The sequence below is a fragment of the Conger conger genome, chromosome 3, assembly GCF_963514075.1.
Source record: "Conger conger chromosome 3, fConCon1.1, whole genome shotgun sequence".
Taxonomy (NCBI): Eukaryota; Metazoa; Chordata; class Actinopteri; order Anguilliformes; family Congridae; genus Conger; species Conger conger.
In genome coordinates this window covers 82227969-82245468 of record NC_083762.1, presented here as the reverse complement: position 1 = coordinate 82245468, position 17500 = coordinate 82227969, and the positions used below count along the sequence as shown (strand labels likewise).

Here is a 17500-nt window from a genome sequence, read left to right as displayed (position 1 = left end):
TCACTCACTCACACTCACTCACTCACACTCACTCACTCACACACTCACACACTCACACACTCACACACTCACACACTCACACACTCACACACTCACACACTCACACACTCGTACCCAGACAGCGGTATGGCACCACGATGTGCAGGTGACTGCGGCACTGCTTGTGGCCTTTCTTGCACCAGTTCTGGATGCTGATTGGCTGGTTGGCCTCCACGACGTTGGTGATCTGAAGCTCAGGGTAGACCTGGGGGGGGGGCAAGATCCATTGAGCACAGAAAAGTTTTGGCAGTCTGGCAGAACTGGTAGAATCCCCCTATACCTCCTGCAGTACTGTAGAAGCCCCCCCCATACCTCTTGCAGTATTGTAGAACTCCCCCCTCATACCTCTTGCAGTATTGTAGAACTCCCCCATACCTCTTGCAGTACTGTAGAACTCCCCCCCCATACCTCTTGCAGTACTGTAGAACTCCCCCATACCTCCTGCAGTACTGTAGAACCCCCCCCCCCCCCGTACCTCCTGCAGTACTCTGGAACCCCCCGTACCTCCTGCAGTACTCTGGAACCCCCCGTACCTCCTGACAGTACTGTAGAACCCCCCCGTACCTCCTGACAGTACTGTAGAACCCCCCCGTACCTCCTGCAGTACTGTAGAACCCCCCATACCTCCTGACAGTACTGTAGAACCCCCCCGTACCTCCTGACAGTACTGTAGAACCCCCCCGTACCTCCTGACAGTACTGTAGAACCCCCCCGTACCTCCTGCAGTACTGTAGAACCCCCCATACCTCCTGCAGTACTGTAGAACCCCCCCCGTACCTCCTGCAGTACTGTAGAACCCCCCATACCTCCTGGCAGTACTGTAGAACCCCCCCATACCTCCTGGCAGTACTGTAGAATCCCCTCCTTGGTGCCGATGCAGCTCTTGGTGCCGCTGGGGTCAGACTCCCACTTCCCCGTCTGCACATTGATGTGCATGTTGAGTTTCCCGCAGAACATGGCAACCTGCGGCTCAGCCAGCAAGCCCATCGAGCCATCTGTCGGCACCTGGAGAGACAGACAGACAGACGGACGGAGAGACAGTCAGATTTCACTATTTACAGTTATTAGGAACATTTATGAAAAGTCAAAAAGCTCCTGACCTGCTATTACACTGAATAATCAGTCGAAGTTAATTATGATTGTGTTATAACCATTATTAACCTGATCGACCAGCAGGGGGAGCCAATGAGCGATGAGATGCAGTAATCCCAACTCACTGAAACCCCAGTCTACAGCCAAAAGTGTTAATCACAAAGCCAGATTATACATAACCTTTCCCCTGCCACTGAGTGTGTGTACACACTGTATGTGTGTGTGTGTATACCTGCAAACACCTCAAGAAATGAAAGCATTATGACCAACATTGTCCTCAGTGAAGATAGTGTAGCATGCCTGAATAGTGACCTGGGCAGTGGTGTGAATGTGCCATTGTAGCCTCGTTAACACTGGTACAGAAACTCGTGCAATGGCGTTATTTATCCATAGTAACAGTAACCATAGAGCACAGGTGTCAATCTCCAGTCCCGGAGGGAGGGCTGCAGTGTTGCCTGGTTTCTGGGGTGTTCTCAGCACCACTAGTTAAATGTTATGGATAGGCTACAGAATGTTGGATAGGAACCACAGACACTGCAGCCCCTAGTGTAGCACGCTGCATTACGCCCCATATTTTCCCCACAGTAACTGCAGAGGGAGGGGCTGGACTGAGGCTGGTTTAGGGCGAGTGCAGATCTCTCTGGGGACAGGGTGGGACTGAAACCCAACCTCCCCCCCCCCCCATCCCCCCCGGCTGGCCTCCTGTCAGGGAGAGGAAGTGAGAGATCCGACCGCTAACATAGCAGGCCGGAGTCCAGCCGCCAGAAGGGTATCCCTGTCTGCCAACCACATTCCTCCGCTGCAGGCGGAGGGGCCAGCGTCAGCCAATCAGCTGCTGCCCTGACCTCACCGTGGAAGTGCACCCACACATTCTCACACTGTTATTAATACTGACCAGCACACCCAGCCACAACCACAACACACTGCTATTAATACTGACCAGCACACCCAGTCACAACCACAACACACTGCTATTAATACTGACCAGCACACCCAGTCACAACCACAACACAGTTATTAATACTGACCAGCACACCCAGCCACAACCACAACACACTGTTATTAATACTGACCAGCACACCCAGTCACAACCACAACACACTGCTATTAATACTGACCAGCACACCCAGTCACAGCCGCAACACACTGCTATTAATACTGACCAGCACACCCAGTCACAACCACAACACACTGTTATTAATTCTGACCAGCACACCCAGCCACAACCACAACACACTGTTATTAATACTGACCAGCGCACCCAGCCACAACCACAACAAAGACCACACCGCTCTGTCTTTAAGAGAAGATCCCTCTACCTCTCTGTTCACACTCTCTCTCTGCTCAGACACATTCTCTCTCTTACTCACACACACACACAAACATTGTCATTTGACTCTTCTTGTAAAATGATAAGACAGAAGCACTAAAGATGGCAGTAGATTCAGATTCTGTGTATTCCCCCACAGGCCAGCGTGTGGCACAGTTCTGGTTCTGTTCAGCACAGTACTCATTATGTTCAGCACATTCTGGTTCTGTTCAGCACACTACTCATTATGTTCAGCACATTCTGGTTCTGTTCAGCACAGTACTCATTATGTTCAGCCCAGTTCTGGTTCTGGTTCTGTTCAGCACAGTACTCATTATGTTCAGCCCAGTTCTGGTTCTGGTTCTGTTCAGCACAGTACTCATAATGTTCAGCACATTCTGGTTCTGTTCAGCGCAGTACTCATTATGTTCAGCCCAGTTCTGGTTCTGCTCAGCCCAGTTCTGGTTCCTAACCATGGCCCTTTGATCGCACTGCTGCAGGTACACTGGATCAAAGCCTGGAGTGACCCTCTAAACCCTTCATCCTTATATAACCCTGTAAATATTTAATCTGCCATAAACCCAGCATGCAAGAGAGAGGGCGAGAGAGGGAGAGAGAAGGGCAAACTCACACACACACACACACACACACTCACACACACTCACACACACACACACACACACTCACCTCATCACACTCACAAGCCCTCCCCACCCAGCACACACACACACACACACGCACTCACTCACACACAAACATCCTATCCCACCCCACAATCCTCCACTTCCAGTCATGTGACCATGGCATGACGTGCTGAACAAACACCTCCCATTCTGACACACATTCATAATTCATGCAGAAAGCTGGATGTAAAGTCCAGTGATTTGTGTTTGTGAAACAGCCCTGGCCCATGGGAGTGAAGAGAGCCTGACAGAGATTCTTTAAAAGCAGCCCTATCAGTCAGAAATAGACCTGCAGGTCTGGAGAAAAACTGCTTTGTTTAAATCAGTGGTCTCAGACTCTCAGTCTCTCAGTGTCATGGAGGGCTGTGTATGTGTGTGCTGGTCTCAGTGCCATGGAGGGCTGTGTGTGTGCTGGTCTCTCAGGGCCATGGAGGGCTGTGTGTGTGTGTGTGCTGGTCTCTCAGTGCCATGGAGGGCTGTGTGTGTGCTGGTCTCTCAGGGCCATGGAGGGCTGTGTGTGTGTGCTGGTCTCTCAGGGCCATGGAGGGCTGTGTGTGTGTGTGTGCTGGTCTCTCAGTGCCATGGAGGGCTGTGTGTGTGCTGGTCTCTCAGGGCCATGGAGGGCTGTGTGTGTGTGCTGGTCTCTCAGGGCCATGGAGGGCTGTGTGTGTGTGCTGGTCTCTCAGTGCCATGGAGGGCTGTGTGTGTGCTGGATTTTATTCTAGCCTCAAATCTGATTATATAATTAGTTTAATAAATGTAATATGAAGTGAAATGTGGTCCAAATAGAAACTTTTGCTTATATTCTGTGCTTGAATGCAGGTCAGGCAGCCCTCTGTGTGAGACCCCTGGTGTAGTGTATAACTGAAGCCTCTCGTTAGATCATTAGGATATTACACCTGGTTACTGACACAAGGCCAGAGGGAGATGAGTTTCTAGCAACAGTCTGTAGATGCAGATATCTGGCTCTGGTGGCCTATTTACCCACTTACCTCTACACAACACTCCTCTGCCTGAAACAGATCCGCATAAATAACCTGCATCTCAGAAAAACCAGGAGGCACCATGTCTGGTCTGCCTAAACAACCATGTCATAAACTATAGCACAAACCAGTCAGGAGGAGGAGGTCCCCTTCCACAAGAATGTGTGTGTGTGTGTGTGTGTGTGTGTGTGTGTGTGTGTGTGTGTGTGTGTGTGTGTGTGTGTGTGTGTGTGTGTCTTCCAGGCACACAGAACATGTCTGAAGTTAAATTTGAGTTTAAATACGGCCCCGTTTGATACGGTAACTGAACCCTATGAATACTGCATTAACTGGATCACTGTTTGATTCCAGGTTTCCGCATTCCAACTGTTCTTCATTGTCACGAGCTCTGAGTCCCAAAGATTTTTATATTTCCTCGCTTTTTGCAAACAGTCAATGCCTCTCTTCCCAAGAGGAATCAGTCTTCCAAACAGCATCGCAATGACGAATCTAAATTCGGAACAAAATGTACATAATGTGGATGGAGGACGCTTGGGCAGTGTGTCACTGTGGCTCGAGTGCAGGGCCGGTGGGGAGCACAGTGTCCAGAGCACAGAGCACAGAGCACAGAGCACAGAGCACAGAGCACAGAGCACAGAGCACAGAGCACAGAGCACAGCGTCCAGAGCTGCACCTGGCCCCTGAACCAGCAGCCGACTCTGTCTGGAGACTCACCCGAGGCACACCTGATTCTAATCATGAGCAGCTCAAGAACAGCTCTAGCTGTTGAAAGCGTGAATGAGGTTTGTTAGGGTTGGAGTGAATGAAGTTTGTTAGGGTTGGAGTGAATGAGGTTTGTTAGGGTTGGAGTGAATGAGGTTTGTTGGGGTTGGAGTGAATGAGGTTTGTTGGGGTTGGAGTGAATGAAGTTTGTTGGGGTTGGAGTGAATGAAGTTTGTTGGGGTTGGAGTGAATGAGGTTTGTTAGGGTTGGAGTGAATGAGGTTTGTTGGGGTTGGAGTGAATGAGGTTTGTTGGGGTTGGAGTGAATGAGGTTTGTTGGGGTTGGAGTGAATGAGGTTTGTTGGGGTTGGAGTGAATGAGGTTTGTTGGGGTTGGAGTGAATGAGGTTTGTTGGGGTTGGAGTGAATGAGGTTTGTTGGGGTTGGAGTGAATGAGGTTTGTTGGGGTTGGAGTGAATGAGGTTTGTTAGGGTTGGAGTGAATGAGGTTTGTTAGGGTTGGAGTGAATGAGGTTTGTTAGGGTTGGAGTGAATGAAGTTTGTTGGGGTTGGAGTGAAAACCTACAGAATGGTAGATCTCCAGGAACAGGGTTAAGTAGCCTTGTGTTTGCCGTTGAATAAGGTATGTTCATTAATCATAATGAATTGTTATAGTTATTATTAGTCATGTCAAAGGAGAAATATGACTTTGACAAGGCACTGGTTGATATGGATATAGAGACCACAGCCAAACTAATCATCTGAAGCTCCCGCATCTGATACCTGCTGAAGTTATAGATATGATCAACAGTAAACAGTTATAGATGTTAAAACATGATTATATATACCCAACACACTGTCATTGTAACTGCCAAGCAAGACACAATTTTAATTCTAGATATGCGTTTAAGCTCACATTCAAAGCAAAAAGATAATTCATATCTTCAATATTCATCTTAATTAATAGCCTCCATAACTCATTAATTACATTTTCATGGTTGTTAGGCTCCTTTTCTTGAATATTTATGAGAATAATAAAAGATAAAGTTTTTATAACCGCAGGAGATAAAAGCACAAATTACTGCTGGGGAGAACATTACTGCAAACATCTCAGAGAACATTACTGCAAACACCTCAGAGAACATTACTGCAAACACCTCAGAGAACATTACTGCAAACACCTCAGAGAACATTACTGCAAACATCTCAGAGAACATTACTGCAAACACCTCAGAGAACATTACTGCAAACACCTCAGAGAACATTACTGCAAACACCTCAGAGAACATTACTGCAAACACCTCAGAGAACATTACTGCAAACACCTCAGAGAACATTACTGCAAACATCTCAGAGAACATTACTGCAAACACCTCAGAGAACATTACTGCAAACACCTCAGAGAACATTACTGCAAACACCTCAGAGAACATTACTGCAAACACCTCAGAGAACATTACTGCAAACACCTCAGAGAACATTACTGCAAACACCTCAGAGAACATTACTGCAAACACCTCAGAGAACATTACTGCAAACACCTCAGAGAACATTACTGCAAACACCTCAGAGGCCAAATCTGGGTCAAATGTGGAAGTGTGAGACTGGGTTTTCCAGTGAGGTATAAATGGCTCTCTCCAATCGCTAACTTTTCACCTTCCCTTCCTTTCCTAGCTCCTTTCCTAGCTCCTAGCTCCACCCATCTGGGGAGGCAAAAAAGGCCGCAGTAAAAGGAGGTGGAGACGGGGAGGAACGTGAACATTAATATGAATCAGGTGAGTGGAATGTCCTCACTCCTTCAGACGTTACGTCAGTTACAGACGTGGCAGATGGGGAGAGGTAGATCCACAGGTCAGTTACAGACGTGGCAGATGTGGAGAGGTGGATCCACAGGTCAGTTACAGACGTGGCAGATGGGCAGAGGTGGATCCACAGGTCAGTTACAGACGTGGCAGATGGGGAGAGGTGGATCCACAGGTCAGTTACAGACGTGGCAGATGTGGAGAGGTGGGTCCACAGGTCAGTTACAGACGTGGCAGATGGGGAGAGGTGGATCCACAGGTCAGTTACAGACGTGGCAGATGGGGAGAGGTGGATCCACAGGTCAGTTACAGACGTGGCAGATGGGGAGAGGTGGATCCACAGGTCAGTTACAGACGTGGCAGATGGGGAGAGGTGGATCCACAGGTCAGTTACAGACGTGGCAGATGGGGAGAGGTGGATCCACAGGTCAATCCCTTATACATCACGCTTTCCGGAAAAAAAGAGAGAAAAAAACTTCTGCAAAGGACGTGCTGATGTCTTCTTGCTCTAGAAGATTTCGGGAGCCTCCTCACTAAGTCTTAGAAGGAACATTTGACGGGTAGGGATTACCTTAAAGATGGTGGACCTCGATCGAGTTCCGGGTCAAGCAAAGAACAAGGAGATAATAAGCGATTGGACACCTACAGGCCCCGACAGGCCCCACCTCACCACAGCACAGCACAGAGGTGAGGGTTAGGGTCCACCTTACCACAGCACAGGGGTGAGGGTTAGGGTCCACCTCACCACAGCACAGGGGTGAGGGTTAGGGTCCACCTCACCACAGCACAGGGGTGAGGGTTAGGGTCCATCTCACCACAGCACAGGGGTGAGGGTTAGGGTCCCAGGGGAACAGGCTGGATGAACACTCCCCCCACCCCCTCAGCATAAACTGCTAGACTTCAGGCTTATTCAATAAGCTGAACGTTCAGCTATGTTTACATATTTCTGTCAGTTGAACAGAAGGTTCTTCTATGAGCAGTTTGCTAGATTACAGAACATCCTTTGGAGTTTCGTGTCAATGTCATATGGGCGGTGGGGTAAAATATGATGCTTTCAAGCGATTTCAAGTCATTTTCTGTTCTTCAAGTGATGTTGGGTTTGTAGTTTTCTCTTCTTCAAGTGTAGTTTTCTCCAAGTTGGAAAAGAATCATAACTCAGCGATCCAACCTGTTCATAGTCACATGCTTTAAGGTTGGACAATTGAAAAAAGGATGGAGGTGATTGATTATGTATCTCATGTCTGGCTTTGTGTCAGTGCCTGTCAGGCTGTTTACCTTCTCGACTAGCAATCGACTAGCTAGTTACAGCAAGCAGTCTGTGTTATAGATGTGTTGCTGTAGTTCATTTATGGCTTACTGTATGATATTTCCTTACAGTACACATTGCTTTGTTCCACCATTTTGGGAAGATCGAGTGCATCACAATTCGCCCCCTCGGTGTTGCCTCTAGAATCCCAATTTCACGGACTTGATCATCTGACATAATAAGGTGTTCACGTGGGCTTTCCTGGTGGGAAACTTGTGTAAACCGTAAGTCTAAGAGCACTGAAAGCAGCATAGGGTGTTCAAACCTGCACCTATTCCCTTCAGACCCATTCTGTGAGCTTAACCTTCTGCTGCTCCTGAACACGGCCGAGAGAGAGCTGCTCTTCCCCTGGGCCTAGAGGGAGCCGCTCTTCCCCTGGGCCTAGAGAGAGCCGCTCTTCCCCTGGGCCTAGAGAGAGCCGCTCTTCCTCTGGGCCTAGAGGGAGCTGCTCTTCCTCTGGGCCTAGAGGGAGCCGCTCTTCCCCTGGGCCTAGAGGGAGCTGCTCTTCCCCTGGGCCTAGAGAGAGCTGCTCTTCCCCTGGGCCTAGAGAGAGCCGCTCTCCCTCTGGGCCTAGAGGGAGCCGCTCTTCTCCTGGGCCTAGAGAGACCTGCTCTTCCCCTGGGCCTAGAGAGAGCTGCTCTTCCTCTGGGCCTAGAGAGAGCTGCTCTTCCCCTGGGCCTAGAGAGAGCCTCTCTTCCCCTGGGCCTAGAGAGAGCTGCTCTTCCCCTGGGCCTAGAGAGAGCCTCTCTTCTCCTGGGCCTAGAGAGAGCCTCTCTTCTCCTGGGCCTAGAGAGAGCTGCTCTTCCCCTGGGCCTAGAGAGAGCCTCTCTTCCCCTGGGCCTAGAGAGAGCCTCTCTTCCCCTGGGCCTAGAGAGAGCCTCTCTTCCCCTGGGCCTAGAGAGAGCCTCTCTTCCCCTGGGCCTAGAGAGAGCTGCTCTTCCCCTGGGCCTAGAGAGAGCCGCTCTTCCCCTGGGCCTAGAGAGAGCCTCTCTTCCCCTGGGCCTAGAGAGAGCCGCTCTTCCCCTGGGCCTAGAGAGAGCCTCTCTTCCCCTGGGCCTAGAGAGAGCCGCTCTTCCCCTGGGCCTAGAGAGAGCCGCTCTTCCCCTGGGCCTAGAGAGAGCTGCTCTTCCCCTGGGCCTAGAGAGAGCCGCTCTTCCTCTGGGCCTAGAGAGAGCCGCTCTTCCCCTGGGCCTAGAGAGAGCTGCTCTTCCCCTGGGCCTACAGGCTCAGCTGTGATGCAGTTGTCATGGTAACAGAATAAGGGCTGTTCTCAGGATAAACGATGATGTGCAAAAAGTATAAGCTGCCTCAACGATTTACAGACAGACTACAGGTTACCCAACAATCTACAGACAGACTACAGGTTACCCAACAATCTACAGACACACTACAGGTTAACCAACAATCTACAGACACACTACAGGTTACCCAACAATCTACAGACACACTACAGGTTAACCAACAATCTACAGACAGACTACCGGTTATCCAAGAATCTGCAGACAGACTATCAGTTTGGGGAACGTTCAATCAGAAAATGTTTAGTTACAATCATTAATGATGTAGCCTATGCTTTAAAAGCTGGAAAACAACTTCTCACACGCCATTGGAGCAAACCGTACCACGTCAGTCAGTCCGCCCAGCAACAGGATGTTCAACACGCCGCCGTTTCCGTTTAAACGTTTTGCGTTGTTTTGTCGGGGCTGAACGTGGCTGAACGTGGCTGAACGTGGCCTTAGTTTGAGCTGTAGAATCTGATGTACCAATCCGGGGTTGAAATGAAAACATACAGGGCAGGCAACCACTGTGCTTGACCTTCAGCGTTCACTGAGGGCCTTCGAGAGCCACAGAGTAAAATCAGCAATCAAGTCAAACCCAGAAAGAGCTAGCCACATAAGCAGTTTAAGTGCTGAGCAACAATAACTAGAGTGAGTATTTCACCGCATAGATCAGGAGTTATCAAATCAAATCAATGAATGCTTTGCTTTGTATAATGTGCTATATTTAATCTTTAGAGAGCGGTTCAGTTTTCTGAGTGACCAGACTGACCACTGTGGTCCCAACTGCTGGACGTGTGGACTCCTGAACATTGAAACTAACCTTTTCAAGAGAAATCAAATGGCAAGTTATATATGCTAGGCCTTTAACACGTTAATTTCATGTTTCAAAAACCTTAATAGATGAAAACCCCGCTGTAACACAACAGGGCAGATTTGGGGAGCGGTAGAGGGAGCTGCTCCAGACTTTGTGGACACTGATCTTTAGCCAGATGAGTCTGTGCTTATTCAGCTGCTCCCTGACTGCTGATCCGGGGCAGATATTGATTGGCAGCCGTGTCCTGCAGGCTCACGGTGAAGGAGAGAAGGCTGGCGTCTGTGCTGATAAGGATTTAAGCAGCTTAATTGGAGAATTGTTCCGATTTAACTGAACAAGTTCATCTTAATCGAAAACCGTCTACGAGTTTTAATTTGACTACCGTTTAACTCGTATCAGCACAGACCCGACTACAATACGTTTCTGGCGAGAGCGGTTTCTGTTAAATGCCAAATTGAAATCCGTGTTTAATTAGAAGTCCATTCTGCGCTAATGAGCGGCGCTCATACGGAACACAGACGTGCTTTCCTCGACCGGTGCGCGGCAGGATTAGGGCCCTGACCGACACGGGCAGGATTAGGGCCCTGACCGACACGGGCAGGATTAGGGCCCTGACCGACACGGGCAGGATTAGGGCCCTGACCGACACGGGCAGGATTAGGGCCCTGACCGACACGGGCAGGATTAGGGCCCTGACCGACACGGGCAGGATTAGGGCCCTGACCGACACGGGCAGGATTAGGGCCCTGACCGACACGGGCAGGATTAGGGCCCTGACCGACACGGGCAGGATTAGGGCCCTGAACGACACGGGCAGGATTAGGGGCCCTGACCGACACGGGCCCTCAAGGAATCATGAAAATATATCAGCAGTCAGTTACTGTAAAACTCCACCTGTGATGCTGACCGTCTCCGTCTCGGAGGACAGTGCTCACTGTGCGCGACGGTGCCAAGCATGTTGGGCGCGCACCGCGAGTCTGCGAGCAAAGCCCGAGACACGAAGGCCCGGGTAACACTGAGGGATGGATGGATGTTGGGTCACATATCCAGGTGCGTGTCCGTGGATAACGGTTCTATAGTACCTGGACTCTTGACGACACATTAGCAACCAGCCTGGATCCATGAAGGAACGCACAATACCGCTCAGGGCGCCTATTCTATCGCCTGATGGGCCGCTCCCTGTGGCCACTACCCCGTACACTGCGAACGCCCATCTGGTTCGACAGCTCGTCTCGTCTCCCCTTTGTACTCAGATATTGGCTAATAATCGTTTTTGGTTTTCCAGACATAGGAGGCGGTCCTCGCTGGCTCCGCTATCTCGTCGTGTAGTGTTGTGGGATTGCTGCAGTGCACCGCCGCCATCTTACTTTCTGCCCGCCTTCATCCTGCTGTTCGCCCGCCTCGCGCTCACGCGGCGCACAAAGACACCGAGCGGGCATTTAATTAACAGCGGTGCCGTGATAAAACCACCCGGGAATGAAACCCACAGACTGCTCGCTGGTTTCCCCTCACCCCCACTAACACGCCCACAAATATTACAAGCCGTACTCGCAGATTCAGAGAACCCGGATCACAGCTCAACGCTGCTATTTGCTCGGGGGAAAGGTATAACCGTGATAACAGAACATGCAGCGTTGACATGTGTAACATACTATGTTGACATCTTTGTCCGGTTCCTTCTACGGTCTTCGTGGAACATGCTTTTAAGCAATGAATCTCGGGGTAGGCTTAAAAACCGCGCATAAATGCATATGTCCACCACATTCGCACACGACCTGCCATAATACAGCTTCCACGCCTCGCATATGTGCAGAATGATCACACAGCGAGCGTGAAAACGCCATTTATCCAAAGTGCGACGTTCTAGAAAACACACCCATATAAAGATCCATATCAGCAATTTGGCGACATGCTTAATTGCCCTTTTCCCAGGCAATATTAACACAATGACAACATAATGGTAAATACATTCTATCACAAAATAACTGCTCCTTTCAGTAAAAGTGTGTATTTTACAGAACTGTGTCGGTTTAAGGGTGCCGGTTCATTTGTGATTTCGCCATCCACATCATAAAAAACATTTAATCAAAGCTCCACCTTTCAACGATAAGAAATTAATACAAAAATATATAATGTCAATGTTTACATAACCAGATACATAGCACAAACAGCCAGGTGAAAGCCAGCGTCGATCAGTAGATAACATAAATGTGATTTTGCGTAGTATACATCCCAACTTAATAGAACAAACTGTAATGTTATTTATACAGTGTGACGTCTCGCAGTCGGACTGCTGTTACCGTAGCGCACACACAAGTCATGGTTGTCTGGTTACATCTTATTCCTGCGGGCTGAGCTCGCCCGAATGCTCCCGTTATAGCAGTGGAAGAGAGGGGAAAATAGAACACTGGCGTCTTCGGCCCCGGTCGCCAGGGCTACGGTTACAGATCACCCAGCTTTTCTTACCTCAGCGGCCAGTGTCGAGGTCGCCACCATCAGAAGCAACAAAGCCGTGCGTCGCCACATGTTGTGCTATGCGTCCAGCACGCAGGGTGTTTATTTTCTGAAATAAAAAAAAATATATCCGGCTGGCGTGTAACGTTATCCCCTGCGCGTCAGGAGTTGGCTGTGAATGTGCGCGATACTGTGAGCTCTATCGCGACGCTCGGCAGCTGTTCCGGCGCCAGTCACCTGACCGCAGAAAGGGGGGAGAGGGAGAGAGAGAGAGAGAGAGAGAGCGAGAGAGAGAGAGAGAGACATGGAGCGCGTTTGAGCATGGAGAGGTGTGCGCGTGTACCTCAAACTCAAATCGAGCATCGTACTGTCCCGCGGAAGGTGTGATGGACACTCCTAGGAAAAACTGTTCTGTAAGGGTTCTTTGGCTTTGAGTTTCTTGAGTTCTTTATGGAACCCTGTCATGGGTGTGGTGTAAAAGCTCACAGACAAAGAGCTGCTGGGGTCACGGGGTTCCTCTGCGGAATCACGGGGTTCCTGCTGAAACAATTAGATTTTAGGGTGAATGGAAGCCATTTATTTAACAAATTGCAAAGTAGCTGCATGAAAATACAGTAATAAAGTAATTTATTCATTCTTTATCTCAAGTAGATCTTTTTCATGTGAATCTATATGCTGGAGTAATATCGCGAGCTCACAGAGAGAATCAAAAGTGAACAGAAGATACATTCACAAAAATCCATATAATTAGAAATATTCTAAAAGAAATATTTAGTTTCGCTGGCAGAAGCTTTCATGTTATCAACATAAGAGGGGGGAATATGAACTGATAAATGACTCTTTTCAAACTATAAATTCACATACATCTCACATTGCATTCTTCCATATATGGCTCACTACAGCCAAGATTGTTGAAACGCTCTCGATACTCAGTCTTACCCAGAAGGGGCCGGCGTGAGGGCAGGCTTTTCTTCCAGCCGAGCAGGTGCACACCTGATTCTATTAATCAGCCATTAAGTCTGGGACCTACGAACCTTACCTACGAACCTTGATTAGTAGAATCAGGTGTGTAACTGCTTTTAAAACCCAAATTGTGTACACACGTTGTGCCACCTAGCGGCCGGTCGCGCTGCTGCAGCCAGGATTAACACGTTTTTTTTCCCACTCTCACGGTGTTTGAAGTTTCAGCGCGCATCGCTGACCTGACAAGAGGCGTATTCCCTAAACCGGCAAATCCAGCGCTATTGAAGCAAAATCCGATTACATTTCAATGTACAAGGTAAGACAAGTCAGCGGTCGGGAAAAAAGACGGGATTTCATTGTGCAGCCAGAACCAGAGCAGACACGTGACTCACCTCGTACAGCGCGAGCTCTACTTTGTATGTTTTATTAGCTAAGCGGGAATTACATCGGGTCGTCTTACATAACACCGTTTTAATGATACATTTAAGCAGCCGGGCATTTACTAAGCACTTCGGATTAAGCACTTTGCAGTATTTCAAAGTGATTTCATGATATTAAAAGATCTCCCAGTCACTCAACGCTAGCCTGTGAGGAGGATTGGATATTATAAATAATACACAATAATATTTTAGAATAATTAGGTACCCCCTGGTCCTCTTGGGGTATGTTTATGTTGTTTATTGGTTGAGCTCTATTGTCACTCATAGATTGTGGCCATACATGTTCAGTCTGCATGACTATCTTAAGTATCTGTATGGTATAACACACACACACACACACACACACACATACCCACTCACACACTCACACTCTCTCTCACACACACACATACCCACTCACACACTCACACACACACACTCTCACACACTCACACACACACACACACTCTCTCACACACACACACACACACACACACACACACTCACGCTCACGCTCACACACACATACCCACTCACACACTCACACTCTCTCACACAAACACACATACCCACTCACACACTCACACTCTCTCTCTCACACACACACACACATACCCACTCACACACTCACACACACACACTCTCACACACACACACACACTCATGCTCACACACACACACACACACACACACACACACACTCTCACACTCTCTCACACACACACACATACACACTCACACACACTCACGCTCACACACACACACACATACCCACTCACACACTCACACTCTCACACACACATACCCACTCACACACTCACGCTCACACACACACACACACACACTCCCACACACACACACACTCACACATTCACACTCTCTCACACACACACACACATGTGCACCACGCATACGCATATAAAAACATAAACACACACTCACACACACAAATCTAGACACACACACACACATGAAAACATAAATATACACACACATGCACACACATACATCAAAACATAAACACACTTACACTAACACACACATCAAAACAAACACACAGTCACACACATATCAAAACATAAACACATCCGCGCACATATCAACACATAAACATTACCGCACACACACACACATTCAGATGTGACCAAACTTGATAACATTAGTGTAGCCACAATAAGATTCACACAGCTGTTGGGCCTTAAACCCAGGGGAGATTGTCCCCTGCTTAGTCTAATCAACCATGAATTGCTTTGGATGAATAATGTTTCTCTTGATTCTCCCTCTGACATAGTGCAATGTACCCTGTAAACAATGATCATACTGACACCCAGTGGTGTAATGGAATATTACACCCTATTCAGGAAAATGGCAGTCGTCACAGACTTAAAGATACAATAGGTAAGAGTTTTGTGTTAAAACATTGTTACAAGACCATTGTTAATCCCTTCCTATCATTGAAAAAGGCTCACTGACATGTTGACTCACCCTCTGCCTGTGTTTATAGTTCTTAAATTTGGGTTTTAAAATATGCAGTTGACGGGCTGGCACACTGTACCAAAACATCGTATAGCTGTACAATAATTCAAGCTCATTGGTTGAAAATAGGTTCTAATTGCCACAGCCAATGGCGTTTCATCAGCAGCGCGTTCACAGACAAGGGGGAGGGATAAACAGTGTTGTAGTTTGAGCGTGTTTTTTGCTGCAATTTCTCTCTTGACCGTCAGAAGTCCGAAATGACCTATTGTACCTTTAAAGGGAGTGTGAAAGCTCTTCAGAGCTCACCTGTGCCACTCATGTGTCCAGAGACCTACAGATGTGTGGACAGAATATTGTATCTTCTCTCACTGGTTTGTAAATACTGTTAGATACTGCCACTACTGCTCATATGAATCAGAATAATATGCTCATGTGCTTGTGTCTCCTACAATGCTGCACATGTTCAAATATACACCCACTGAGCACTTTATTAGGTATTTATTATACTTATTCTGTCAACGTTTCCCCCCCATTCTGTCATTTGGTCTTAAAAAACGGTTGAACCTCTTGACCATGTCTGCATGCTTTTATGCATTTAATTACTGCGACATGATTGGTTGATTAAATATTTGCATTAACAAGCTGGTGTACCTAATAAAGTGCTCACTGAGTGTATATTTATATTCACCAGGTGGTCTGTGAAACCAGAAATGATTAAATAATCATTTTAATACAAAATGATCCTAATAAATAATTTATCACATACAGTCATGTGAAAAAATTAGGACACCCCGTTAAATATTCAGTTATTCATTAAGAAATGATCACATATCGATGTCTAATCTTGTTTTTATTTATCTCTGGAAAAGAAAGTGATCTAATTGCAGGTAAACAACAAAAATTAACCTTGTTTTACTCATTAAACAAAAGACATCAACATAAATGCATATTCTAACTGAGGAAAAAGCTAGGACACCCTACCCCCTAATACCTAGTGTTACCCCCTTTGCCTGAAATAACTTCAGTGAGACGCTTCTTGTAGCCATCTACCAGTCTCTGACATCGGTCTGAGGAAAGTTTACCCCACTCCTCAACACAGAATTCTTTAACCTGTGAGATGTTTGAGGGGTTTCTTCCATGTACAGCCCGTTTCAAGTCACCTCAATGGGATTAAGATCTGGGCTTTGACTGGGCCATTCCAGGACTCTCCACTTATTAGTTTTCAGCCAGTCCTTGGTGGATTTACTGGTATGTTTTGGGTCATTGTCATGTTGCAGGGTCCAGTTCTGCTTCAGCTTTAATTTGTTTACAGATGGTCTCACATGTTCCTCAAGCACCCGCTGGTACACTGTAGAATTCATGATAGATTCTATGATGGTGAGCTGGCCAGGTCGTGCTGCAGCAAAGCATCCCCAAACCATGACACTTCCACCTCCATGCTTCACAGTTGGTATGAGGTTCTTTTCCTGGAACGCTGTATTTGGTGTGCGCCAAACATGTCCTCTGTTCTGGTGTCCAAATAATTCAATTTTAGACTCATCTGTCCAAAGAACATTATTCCAGAAGTCTGGTCTTTGTCCATGTTCTCTCTGGCAGACTTCAGTCTGGCTTTAATGTTTCTCTTGGAGAGTAAAGGTTTCCTCCTTGCACACCTCCCATGAAAGTTAAACTTGAGCAGTCTCTTTCTGAGTGTAGAGGCATGCACTTTCACATCAACAGTCGCCAGAGCCTGCTGTAGGTCCCGTGATGACATTTTAGGGGTTTTGGAGACTTCTTTTAGCATCTAGCATTTAACATAGGGTCTTTCAGCGAACTTATCCCTGGTTATGGGTATGCACTTTGTTGTACGTCGCTCTGGATAAGAGCGTCTGCCAAATGCCAATAATGTAATGTAATGTAATCTTGCGGTCTGCTCTCGGGGTGAACGTGCTTGGACGGCCAGACCTGGGCTTGTTGGCAGTTGTTTTGAATGTCCTCCACTTTTAGACTATTTTCCGGACAGTGGAATGGCTGATTTCAAAATCTTTTGAGATCTTTTTAAATCCCTTATCAGACTCATAAGCTGCTACAATCTTCTTTCTGAAGGCCTCAGACAGGTCTTTCGATCTCACCATGGTGTTCACTCTCACGTCAACAGTCAGGAGCACACCAAACTAAATGTCTGAGTTTAAATAGGGCAAG

General features: G+C 47.7%; 1 protein-coding gene and 1 long non-coding RNA gene across 4 annotated transcripts in view; one reads left to right on the top strand and one right to left on the bottom strand.

The window, feature by feature from the left end:
- The window catches only part of LOC133123356 (amyloid-beta A4 protein-like), a 29476-nt gene extending 16058 nt beyond the window's left edge, over nt 1–13418 (bottom strand). Inside the window, exons 1-4 of one of the 3 annotated variants that reach the window (XM_061233757.1) lie at nt 13401–13418; nt 12474–12570; nt 877–1044; nt 115–244 (exon numbers count right to left, since the gene is read on the bottom strand). In XM_061233757.1, the coding sequence (XP_061089741.1) occupies nt 115–244; nt 877–1044; nt 12474–12533 (358 nt within the window). In that variant the 5' untranslated portion in view covers nt 12534–12570; nt 13401–13418. Of the gene's footprint in view, nt 1–114; nt 245–876; nt 1045–12473; nt 12711–12804; nt 12941–13400 lie in introns of those variants that run through there. The other 2 variants (XM_061233758.1, XM_061233759.1) reach the window with 2 other exon arrangements.
- A 196-nt stretch (nt 13419–13614) lies between these two features.
- Nucleotides 13615–17500, top strand: part of LOC133123286 (uncharacterized) — a 9115-nt gene continuing 5229 nt past the window's right edge. The window contains exons 1-2 of the long non-coding RNA XR_009708224.1: nt 13615–13740; nt 15135–15241. This is a non-coding gene — a long non-coding RNA (uncharacterized LOC133123286). The remainder of the gene's footprint in view (nt 13741–15134; nt 15242–17500) is intronic.